Source organism: Mangifera indica, chromosome 13 (genome assembly GCF_011075055.1).
Source record: "Mangifera indica cultivar Alphonso chromosome 13, CATAS_Mindica_2.1, whole genome shotgun sequence".
Taxonomy (NCBI): domain Eukaryota; kingdom Viridiplantae; phylum Streptophyta; class Magnoliopsida; order Sapindales; family Anacardiaceae; genus Mangifera; species Mangifera indica.
In genome coordinates, this window is record NC_058149.1 from 13,035,422 (window position 1) to 13,047,972 (window position 12,551).

Below are 12,551 nucleotides of genomic sequence, written 5' to 3' on the forward strand. Positions count from 1 at the left end.
GAAACAGCATGCATCACGAACCATATGATGCTAAAATGCCCATCTATTGCACGACATCCACCATCAACTTGAATGAGTAGGACATCAATTTTGGATCATCCTACTTTCTTTTTCCCACATCTTAATCACCAACATTAATGTTCCATCTTATCATATTTATAACATATTGAAACTTTTTGTGAAAAAATCTCGGCTGATTCAGGAAAGCCGCTCTATATATTTAACAAGATACATAGAATATAATGATCACATATCTTATTCATGCATATTGTCATGGGCAAACTTTTTTATTGGCTACACAAGCATCCCCAATACAACCTACTCAAAAATTCTCAACTTTGTATGCATCCGCATTATGACTTAAAGTTATTAGTTTCGTTATGCCAGCTTGAATTATCAAAGAAACAATTTTAACTCTAGCTTCTCATCAGTTTGTACAAAGATAATCTAATCCCTTTTCAATGTTGACCTCCGATTACATTGTGCACACTTTTTGGCTGGAACTCCCCCAATAAGTAACAGCACACCCACAAAATCAACAACCCACATACTCACCCATTAGCTTGCCCATCCACTGTTTGTCCAAGTTGTTCATTACACGAAATTTGTTCATTACATGCTTATTATTTATTAGAAACTAGCTAGCAAACATTGAACCGCAAAGCTAATAGACTGATGGGGCTCGTGAATCCTCACGAGTTTAAAATCCCATAGCCTTTAAGGGCACACATGCATGGCCTCATTAGCTTTAAAATTTTAATAACATACGTGCATGCTTTTTTCCCATACCATCTCTTTCACTTTCCTATTGCTATACTGTTAATTTGCAGCACGCATGCTCCTAGTGGTGCAATTTGCTAACTGATGGCCATCAAGATCAACTCTTATCTCAGAAATACAGTTAATTCTGCCTGTAAAGTGCTCTCTCACCATTAACACGGGCCTATATATACAAAAATTTAAGACAAACCACATATAAATTTTACACAGTTTTGTACACTGACATGGTAAACAATATTTTTCTTACGATGATTGAATTCACTTGTTCTGATACTTGTATCATTTCTAACGCTCACCTTTCTCTTCAGACTGAGCAAAGGCTTCGCAAGGCTGTCTCTGATATTGCCTCTGAAATTGACAGGTACAAAGAGTTGGAAGATCTTTCTTCCATTGATGAAGATACTGAAGAAGCAGAATGTGAATGCTGTGGACTTAAAGAGGATTGCACCCAGCATTATATAACGAAAGTTAAGGGCTCTCATTCCGGTAAATGGCTTTGCGGGCTTTGTTGCGAAGCTGTTAAAGAAACACTGGAGCGAGTTCCCAAAACAGCCATGGAAGAAGCTGTGAATTCTCACTGGGAGTTTTGCCAAAATTTCAACAGTAATAGACTAAACCCGAAGCTTTCACTTACTTCAGCAATGAGGGACGTCGCCAGAAGAATCAGTGAGAACAGAAACTCCAACAACTTGTCAAATTCCAAGCTGGCTCGAAGTACTAGCTGCGTCCCAAGGATTGATCTTAATTAATAAGCATGGTTTTCTGCAATACAGGTTGATTAAAATAAGGTTAAATTAATTAATTTGCCTTCTTCTGTATATTCTCACCAAATATATAAATTCTGTAAGTTGATTTTGATTTATCCGAAGATTGTCTTTTTTGTTTCAGTCAAGAACTTTTCAGCTTGAGAATTAAACGCAAAGAAGAAAACAAGAACTGAATTTTCTTTTCACTAACAATCAAACTGAAATTACAAATGTTTTTATAGAAAATGAACCCTGACGTGCTGGCAATCCTTGCCAAATTGAACACAAGCCACTAAACTTTTAGCAAACAAACACAGAATAATTTATTCTTATCCATTGGATTTTAGTTTCAACATTCAAGAAGAAAGTCAAAAACCCGTAACTTTAATTGAAGAGCTCACAAGAGCTTGTTTATCTGCAAACCGCATCACTTATTAACGAATGCCATGAAAGTCCGTTAGCTCAACTGTTCATAATTGAATTATAACCCAGGTTATTAATAAAATGACTAAAATTAGGGGGGTGCATAAAAAATTGACCAATCCTGTGGGGGTTATATGCAAAATTAAATTGCAAATACCAATATATCTTTACCCTCTTTTAAATAGTAAATACCAATCCTTCGAGGGTTTTTCTTTGTAAATAGATTCTAGGCATGGAAAACTGTCAATCACGTGACCTCACTATGCAATGGATTCACGCACCCTTTCGTAAATACCTTTCTTTGTTGATTTAACATAAAATTTTGATTTTCGTGAATACTTTTCTTTATTTATGTGACATAAAATTTTGATTTAATGAATATAAATATATCTCACCTTGAAAAATATAATTACTTATTTTTATATCAAAATTTATATATAAAACCCACAACCTCCCAACCCCCACGTGCATGCGCACACATACACACATATATATAAAAACAGGACAAAAATAAAAACACAAAATTCCTAAAACCGTATATACTAATTGCCTAATAAAATTAAAACTCAATCAAAGTCTTTACAGCAGTTGGTTTATATAGAATAAAGATTAGTAAAATTAAGACCAGGCTTTCAACTTTCAAGTGAGACATCAGTTGTAGCTTCAAGATAACAATGGAAATGGTCTAAAGATTGGGCCAAGTAAAGAATACTAATCCAGCTATATTTGCTCTCCAATTGAATGAATAATATATAGTATTGTGTACCTAATATTAACATCATGGCTTACGGCTTTGGATGGAAGTGGTCCTTAATTATTCAATAATGTATTAGTATGAAGGATTCAAAGTTTATCATCGAGTGGAGATGCAATAATTGCAGAATGGACCCAAGTTCCGAATCCCCAAATCTTTTTACTAATTTGTTCAACCAATTAGACTAACCCAAATTGGTTCGAAAACTCATATAGCATGCAGTTAAGTTGCACACGTGCAATATATTGACCAAGCTTTTGAATTGAAAATGGAGTTTCCATCTTGAAAGCGACACTATATGATAATTTACTAAGGTTCACTACACCAATACTTAGTCTTTGCCTTTGAGCTCAGTTAACATGGTCATGGTTGGTGAATTACCCAATTAACCTTACTTGGTTTTAGAGTTAAGGACCGATTTAACAGAAAATTGACCCAAAAAAAAAGACTTGGTTCTAGTTTTTTAATGAAACCCTGCATCCTTGAGAGAGAATTTTCCTCTATTCGAATCCACTAAAATATAAGAGATTTAGAATTTATAATACAAGCAAACGATTTCGATTTGGACAAGATATAATTGCAAGTTCACAACCAACAAGCCTCAACGAGACCAGCGCCAGATTGGGAATAAACCTACTATTTTCTTTATTGCACAATAAACCCTAACAGAGCGAAAAAGAATGCAAGAGTGAGTCGGGTAAAATGCTTAATATGCACGACTCAATTAACCTTGGTTCATATACCAAGGTAAAAAATATCTACCCGAAAAAAAAGACTTTAACCCTGCTCACAATCACATAAAACTCCCTTCACATCACAATTACCCTTTTATCCCTAGTGTTGTAACTCTAAGACTATTTTCTGAACCTTCGCATTTGCTTTGATTTATTTTTGAAAAAAAAATTGAAAATTTAGCTAGATACTTGACCTGTAAATATATCTAAAAATGATGAAGAGAATGTGGAATGATTAGTTTGCTGAATCAGATGACTACAAAAAGTAAACAAAGAAGCTTAGATTTTTCTCACGTTCAGCAGAGTATGTATTTATATATATAAATGTAGTGGGCGCACAATACAGATTCCCACAGTTCTGCAGAAACCATTGAAGTATTTATATAAATATACAGTGTATTCAGAATCAATCATTCATCAATTGTTGTACAGGAAGAATAAAAAAAGGCTAGACCAAACAGCTAATAGTGGCCGCATGATGCATGCCGACTCCTCACTTTTTTCTGTGTGTGTTCAGATATGTAAGGATGTGATGCCAATTTCATCAGCAAATGAGAACGGGAGAGCAGTGCTGATGGGTTTCATGTGCATGGTGGTAATGAAGAGATAATTGACTCTGGTTCAAAAAAGCTACAACTTTGAAACAATTAATGCATGACACCAGTTACGCCATGTGAGGCTCAATTTGGCTCACTAACCCATCTGATATTAACCGATGTTACAATCTGAGTGGACCCTGACGCCCGACATTTAAAGATCAATAATTCATTGAAAGTTTTTTTTTTTTTTTCCTTTCAGAAAAGAACCATGCATACCGATGTTCCTGTTAATAGTCCGATTTCAACTAATTTTATAAGCATATTTTGTTAAAGAAGTTTAAAGCTTACTGATTGGTCTGGGCCACAAACTAAGAACACAAAAACCCTACAAATTTCAAAAGAGATGGAGACCCTTATTCAAGGGAAATGGGTCGGCAATACGTCAGTCATACTTCATTCCATTAACAGGAAAAAGAGAATATTAGTAAAGAAAATAATTCGAAGACCAGGAAAGGTGTAAAATGAAAAGTGTCGAATTAATTATTATAAATACAATTGAAGCACTAAACAGTGTATGCATTTATAAAATCCATTTAGAGAGTGGGAATAATCTTTCGTGAATTATAAAACATTTGGCACTGCTGGATACGGCACATATAGAGGAGTGGAAGACAGAAGGTTCATTGGATTAATGGACAATTTGGCATGATAGAAAAGGAGCAATCTTGTCGTCAAGAAAGTTCAATCAGTCAAATTAATTAATTACACAAATATATATGGTCTTAAATGAAGTTGGACAAATTAGAAAATTCTTAAGTTTATTTTTATAAATATCTCCAAATCATGTTGATTATGTAAATACTTATACGAAATGACATGTTTTAAGATTATTGGTTGAGTGTGATTGAAAGTGAGCAATTTTAAGAGCCCAATGATGTTCCCTTCTATGTTAGTGCGGGACTAAGAACAGGCTTTTTCAAACAGAAGCCTTCCTACCTAGCACATTTGTAAGGTTGAACTAGTATAGCTTAGTAATATATGGAGGCTTCCCTCTTCAAAATCATTTTAATAATAAGGAAAGGAAGAACAAAACGCACACAGGTCCTAAATTATGGTGATTATGAAACAAAAACTGGGAATAAAAGTGAACCCGATTAAATTTCGAGCAACTTTTTCTTTTTTATCCTTTCTTGGAGTAACTTCTATATCTAGGAAAAAAATTTACTTCTATGTCTAACTTCTAGATAAATTGGTCCAGCCAACCATACCTTGAGATTTTTTATTCTTTGTCATATATATACATGATCCAATTTATCCTCTTATCTTATCTTAGTATAATTAGAGTTATGGATTCCTAATGGCAACTTCGAACCACGAATACATAGTGGAACTATAACAATCTCTAAAAGGTAGAATATTTTAGCAAATTTGGCAAAAAACTAGAATAATTAACAATGTTGCATTAATCTTCAAGGTGTTCTTTAGGAAAGAAAAGCAGTTCAAAAAAGATTTGTTTATATATAAAGTGTAAAACTCTGTCTTGGGTTGTCAACAACTAACACAAGAGAGAGACATATAGTACAAATAATATGTATATATATACACACACACACACACACACACTATCAATATCACGAGAAGGCAGGCTTTAAAAGGAGTGGGGATGAAGTGGGCATGGGTGGCTGATATATAAGGCTAAGTATATAAGGAAGAGTGTAAAGCCCTAGAAAATGGAAATGAAGAAAGCATGCCGGATGTGACAAGGACCACTCACTGTATGTTCCTTCGAGAAAGAGGCCATGGGTCCATTTTAGAATTACAGTGTGAAAGAAAGAATGCCCAGGAGAAAGCATTAGTGTAATATAAAGACACTCCACTTTCTCTCTCTCTTTCTTCTTTATTCTTTATTCAGCCTTTTCTAAACCTCACTCTTCTTCTCCTTCCTCTTCGCCCTACTTGTAACATAACTCCTTCTGTGTCTGTATGCTTGTTCTCATTCTATACTCAGAGGGAGAATCCAAGATGATGATGATGAATTTAAACAGTTCAAACGAAAGGTTTCAATTTTATTTATTGCTTGTCTCAATTTACACTGCAAACACAAAATTTTTTAAAGCTGAATGTATGCTTATTATAGACAAAAAAAAGTAATTGAACAGAATAATCTGAGTGAATTTTTCCTCATAATTTCGTCTGACAGAGATTTATAAATAAATAATGACAACACACTTGCTAGATGCTTTAATGATTAGTAAATACCAACCAGTTCTTATTTCTAACTAAGATTATGAAGAAAAATGTTGATCATGCTGTTTTAATCGGGCTTGTCTCCTCAATTTTTTAGTCAATCAAAATTTAATCAATCAAGGCAGCTTTATTTCATTAACTATGGTTTGATTAGGTATAAAATATGCTGCCTGTAATTATATATTCTCTCAATTATAACTACATACATATATAATGTTATACTTTAAGAAGACATAAATTCTACATTTCATTATATTATTCAGATACACTAGTTTCTACTATCATTATAATTAATACTTAGTTGTCAGTCTCATTCTACTTAATAATAAAAGATTATCGAAAGCAAATATAAATACCCATAAAGTTATTTACATTCAATTTTAAATATTTAATTAGGTAATTAAATGATGTATTAAAATATAATTAGAAGATTTTAAATTAAGAATATAGGTAAATATTTAATCGGAAGATAACATATTATTTAAGTATTTAATATAATATTTAAAATTGGGTGAATATAGTATTATTCTATAAATTCATACCAATTTTAAAAATAAAATAAATCAATGCTATATATATATATTTTTTTTTTTAAGTATATAATTGTATATATAAATTATGTATCATTATATGATTAATTATTAATTTATTTTTAATTTAAAATTAATTAATTATACGATAACATCTTATTTATATATTTAATTATTAAAAGTACATGTGTGTAGCTTTTCGAGTAAAAATAATTTTCAACGGTTGGAGAAATCCCCGTCACTACCCGAATCCAGTCAAAAGAGCATTTTGGTAAAATCCAACATAATCAGAGTCTTTTCCAACATCTGTCCCTGTTTCCCTTTCAATCGTTCTTGTTCAAACACCAGTCAGGTTGCACTTTCGTAAATAACTCTAAATTTCATGCCCATTTCCGTACCCTAAAACCTCCATCTATTTATACACTTAATTCTCTCCCTCTATCACCCTTAACCTCACCAATAGTTCAGAACAAAATTAAAACAAAGTCCCTCTTTGCTAGCTTCCTCTCTTTCAATCCAAGTCTCCCTGTAACAAAAGCTTCGTCAAATCTGAAATTACACTGCTTTAATTATGATATTTAGGTACGTTTCTAGACGTTTTACCTAAATTATCATCACTATCTTGGATTTATATTCTTTCTGTTAATCATAAGTGTTCATGTAAACCATCTATTTTCTTTTATCTCTATATATATATATATATAGACGTTATGTAATTTGGCTGGTTCATTGATTTGATGCATGAATATTAATAAAGGTTCCTGATTGGAGTTTAAATGAAAGCAATTACGGTAAGTAATTGATTTCATTGTTGAGATGATTGATTCTGTGGTTTTATTTTTTTTAATTTTATATCACATATAGTAATTATAAAAAGTTGTTTTTATGTTTTACCTTTTTGTATTGCCTTTTGAACAGCTTGGGATCCGAGGAGTAAAGCTAGATCATCTTTTGTGGAGATAGAAGAATCATAAAACACTGAAACAAGCTCTCTGGATGTTATAGATATTCATCTAGAAATGGCGAAGACTGGACTTAAATTAAGTCCAAGGTTGTCTTTCACTTTCATGATATTGTTGTTTTTCTTGAATTTTCATGTGTCTCATGGTGATGAACTCGAGAATCTCTTGTCCTTCAAAGCTTCTATCAATGATCCCTTTCACTTCCTTTCCAACTGGAATTCCTCTGTCAGTTTTTGCCAGTGGAATGGCGTCACTTGCAAAAGCTCTTCTCATGTTATTAGTATCGAGCTTTCAGGGAAAAATATTTCTGGGAAAATTTCCCCGGAGGTCTTTCGTTTGCCATACGTGGAAACCATCGATCTCTCAAGCAATCAGCTTTCTGGAGAAATTCCCGGTGACATATTCTCTTCCTTCCCACTTCAACACCTTAATCTTAGCAACAACAACTTCACTGGTCCTGTTCCAAGCGGTTCAATCTCTTTTCTTCAAGAATTGGATCTATCAAACAACATGCTTTCTGGGAAAATTCCACCAGAATTCGGGTTCTTTTCTAGCCTGAAATTTCTTGATCTTGGTGGAAATGTTTTGGTGGGGAAAATTCCAATTTCTATAAGGAATATCACTTCTTTGCAATTCTTGACTTTGGCTTCAAACCAGTTAGTTGGGCCAATCCCGCAAGAATTAGGCCTAATGAGGAGCCTTAAATGGATTTACTTGGGATATAACAATCTTTCCGGTGACATTCCAAAAGAAATAGGTGATTTAACTTCTCTGAATCATCTTGATCTTGTTTACAACAATCTCACTGGACATATACCTTCTTCCTTTGGAAATCTCACAAATCTTCGGTATCTCTTCCTCTACCAAAATAAGCTAACGGGTTCAGTTCCTAGATCCATTTTTGGCCTCAAAAGTCTAGTTTCCCTTGATCTTAGCGACAATTATTTGTCCGGTGAGATCCCAGAACTCGTTGGTCAATTGCAAAACTTGGAGATCCTCCATCTCTTCTCCAACAACTTCACAGGGAAAATTCCGAATGCTTTAGCTTCTTTACCTCGTCTTCAAGTCCTTCAATTGTGGTCAAACCAGTTATCAGGTCAGATTCCTAGCAATCTTGGAAAACATAATAATCTCACTGTACTTGACCTTTCAACCAATATTCTCACCGGAAAAATACCCGAGACACTTTGTAGTTCGGGTGCTCTTTTTAAGCTCATCCTCTTCTCGAATTCATTGAATGGTGAAATCCCAGAAACCTTAAGTGCTTGCAAAAGCTTACGGCGAGTGCGTCTTCAAAATAACAGTCTCTCCGGCGAATTATCATCGGAATTCACCAGGCTGCCGCTTGTATATTTCTTGGATATTTCTGGTAACAATCTTTCTGGAAAAGTCGGGGAGCGAAAATGGGACATGCCTTCGCTAGAAATGTTGAATTTAGCAGGAAACAAATTCTCCGGAAACTTGCCAGGTTCATTTGGCAGTGATAAGCTTGAAAACTTAGACTTATCAGAAAATGAATTTTCAGGTAAAATTCCTCCGAGTTATGGGGATTTATCCGAGCTAATGCAATTGAAGCTTAGCAAAAATAAGTTGACCGGCGACATCCCAGATGAATTATCTTCATGCAAGAAACTGGTGAGTCTAGATCTAAGCCACAACCAGCTCAGTGGCTCAATCCCCGCCAGTTTATCTAATATGTCAGTCCTCGGCCAACTTGACTTATCGGAAAATGAATTGTGCGGAGAAATTCCGCAAAATCTTGGAAGAGTTGAATCACTTGTTCAAGTGAATATTTCTCACAACCATCTTCATGGTAGTCTACCGTCTACCGGAGCTTTTCTTGCCATAAATGCAAGCGCAGTTGCAGGAAACGACCTTTGCGACGGCGATAGTCCATCTGGTTTACCACCATGCAAAAGGAATAAGAGTCCCACCTTGTGGTTTGTTGTTGCTTGTTTCGTTGTTGCCTTAGCGCTGCTTGCTGTTGCTGCTTTTGTTGTTGTGTTAATTCGAGGAAAGAAAAATTTGGAGCTCAAGAAAGTGGAAAGTGAAGATGGGATATGTGAAATGCAATTCTTTAATTCCAAGATTGCTAAGTCATTAACAATAAATGAGATCATATCGTCCACCAAAGAAGAAAATCTCATTTCAAGAGGCCACAAAGGGATTCCGACTTACAAATTCAGGTCCTCAGCTAGTGAAATGCAATTTATTGTGAAGAAACTCGTTGATGTAAACTCAATAACGTCAAGTTTTTGGTCAAATATCTCAGAATTCGGGAAGCTACAGCATCCAAACATCGTCGAATTAAAAGGAATATGCCGATCTGACAAGGCTGCCTACTTGATTTATCAGTGCCTCGAAGGTAAAAACTTGAGTGAAATTGTTCGAAATTTAAGCTGGGAAAGACGACAGAAAATTGCCATGGGAATCTCCAAAGCACTACGGTTTTTGCATTGTCATTGTACCCCAAGTATTGTAGTTGGCGAAGTGTCACCGGAGAAAGTGATCATCGACGGAAAAGATGAACCTCACCTGATGTTGAGCCTTCCCGGGCTAGAATGTACAGACAGAAACAACACTATCTCTTCTGGCTACTTCGGCCCAGGTAAATTCTAACTTGTTCTTTCATAATCAGATACATGTGTAATATTCTCCTAGGTAATTGTGGAAACAATAATCATCAACACCACTGCATATACTGTGGTAGAATTTACATAATTGTTTTTCCTAAATTACTCTAGTCATGCCAACGTACCATGGGACATTCGAAAAGGATTTTCCACGCTTAAAACATTAATTCATGATTAGTCAACCTTAATTTATGAGATTTCATGTCAGGTTCACACACACTAGTCTAAAATATTCTCTGCAATCACACAATATCGAAATTAATTAAGAGGTTAATTACAATTTAAAACAGATTAATCAAAAGATATTATAGTGGATGATTTGTTTCTGATTCATCAAACAAAAGGGAATATTTACTAAGACATTTCCTTTACTAAAAAGCTGAAAGAAAGGTTAAAATATAAAACAGTATGCATTGCATTTTACCGAGCATTATTCTATTAGCCATGCATTAATGCACATTACTAAACTTGTTTGTGTTGGTAGAAACTAAAGAAACCAAAGAAGTTACTGAAAAGAGCGATATCTACGGCTTTGGTCTGATTCTCATTGAACTGTTGACCGGAAAGAGTCCGGCTGATGCTGAGTTTGGCTTACACAAGAGCATAGTGGAGTGGGCACGATATTGCTATTCAGATTGTCATCTAGACATGTGGGTTGATCTGATGATCAGAGGAACTAAACAAAATGAGATTGTTGAGACAATGAATTTAGCTCTTCATTGCACTGCCGGAGACCCCATGGCTCGACCATGTGCAAATGAAGTAACCAAGACCCTTGAGTCTAGTTTTAGGATAAGCTCTTGTGTTTCAAGCTTAAAATTTTCTTCACCTATTTAGCTTTGTATTATGATTTTGTTTACCCTCTTTCTTATTTTGGTTTTTTTTAATATAATTAAGGTGTTAAATGATTGTCACTCAAATGTTTTGTTTGATGGTATGTTGGGTACATACTAATGAATGTAAAAATGTAGATAAATTAAATGTCATAGTATTAATTACAGTTCTTTTAATTTCTTTCCGTTTTTAAGTAATTCTTATTTTCTTTCTCTTTTACCCTTATGCTTCTGATTAATTTCGTTTACCCGCTAATTAATCATATTAATACAGTGACACAAGTAATCAAGGAGTTAATATATATTAATTTGAAATCTTATGTCATTCGATGTTAAATATATACTATTTTTTGCCACAAAAAATCTTATTATGATCCTAAAAAATAATAAAATAATAAAATAAAGGGGTTCGAAACATGAAAACAAAGATTCAAGACCGACCGATAAAATTTTAAGATTGAACTCTTCCTTGTGGCACTGAAAAAAAAATAATCTCCTTATGCACCATTTGTTTCCTAGTTATTGATGCAAACTGTGGCCATGCAGGTCTTCCAGTACTAACCTAAAACTTCATATTTGTCCCCGAAACTCCGTAATGACCAAAGCGAAGCTTCAACTTGACCTTGAATAGCGAATGCATTTGGGTTCAATGATATTTTCTTTCAGAAAAATCAAACAAACCCTCCGGGTTCCCTTTCTTTCTATTATTTTTAATGAAAAATAGGATTGCAGCATATCCCATCAGAGATTCATTTACAAAGAATACGTAGAAGAATCACCCTTTTTTCTCTCTCTAATAATACAGACAATTGTTACTCTTCAAATGTATCGAGTGACATGATGAACAGTGGCTCTATCTCCAGCAAAGGGCTAACCATAATTCCTCTTTTTACAAGCAATAGTTGTTTTTTTTCTATATTTTTAGGCAAAGATAAAAAGGGGTTTTGGGTACAGGGAAAGAGGCATGCGTGGGGAGAGGGAGTTTTGATAGATTTAGATTCATCACGACAAACATGGCCTACTTTCTCCACTTCTGTTTTTATTTTACTATTTCTTTGTCTCGATCTGCTCTCTCTCCATTTTGCCGATTCCATTATCATGTTTGACCTGCATATGGTGCCATGGCTTGCATATTCCACATGCCCATTAACCTAACTACCAAATTAAATATTCCCTGGTAAAGATGGCAACGGATTAGATAACGGTTAAATACCTTAATCCCTCTCTGTTCCCATAGCAAAAACCTTTTTCTATCCCATTTGTGCTGATATAGGAATGATGAGGAATTTTCATCCTCTCTCCATGAAGAAAATTTCTCTCCTCTCCCTTCCCATCTTCACACGAAATATTTCTCACATTTCTCTCTCCCA

General features: G+C 34.4%; 1 protein-coding gene across 2 annotated transcripts; it reads left to right on the plus strand.

Moving 5' to 3' along the window:
- The first annotated feature begins 7,182 nt into the window (after positions 1 to 7,182).
- On the plus strand, positions 7,183 to 11,358 carry LOC123194136 (leucine-rich repeat receptor-like serine/threonine-protein kinase SKM1). 2 transcript variants are annotated; one of them, XM_044607303.1, is made up of 4 exons: positions 7,183 to 7,335; positions 7,511 to 7,544; positions 7,672 to 10,323; positions 10,833 to 11,358. In XM_044607303.1, the coding sequence occupies exons 3-4, from the start codon at positions 7,773 to 7,775 to the stop codon at positions 11,183 to 11,185; spliced, it is 2,904 nt and encodes a 967-aa protein (XP_044463238.1). In that variant the 5' UTR covers positions 7,183 to 7,335; positions 7,511 to 7,544; positions 7,672 to 7,772; the 3' UTR covers positions 11,186 to 11,358. The 2 variants fall into 2 exon arrangements, with proteins under 2 accessions (XP_044463238.1, XP_044463237.1); XM_044607302.1 differs by lacking the exon at positions 7,511 to 7,544.
- The last annotated feature ends 1,193 nt before the right edge of the window (positions 11,359 to 12,551 follow it).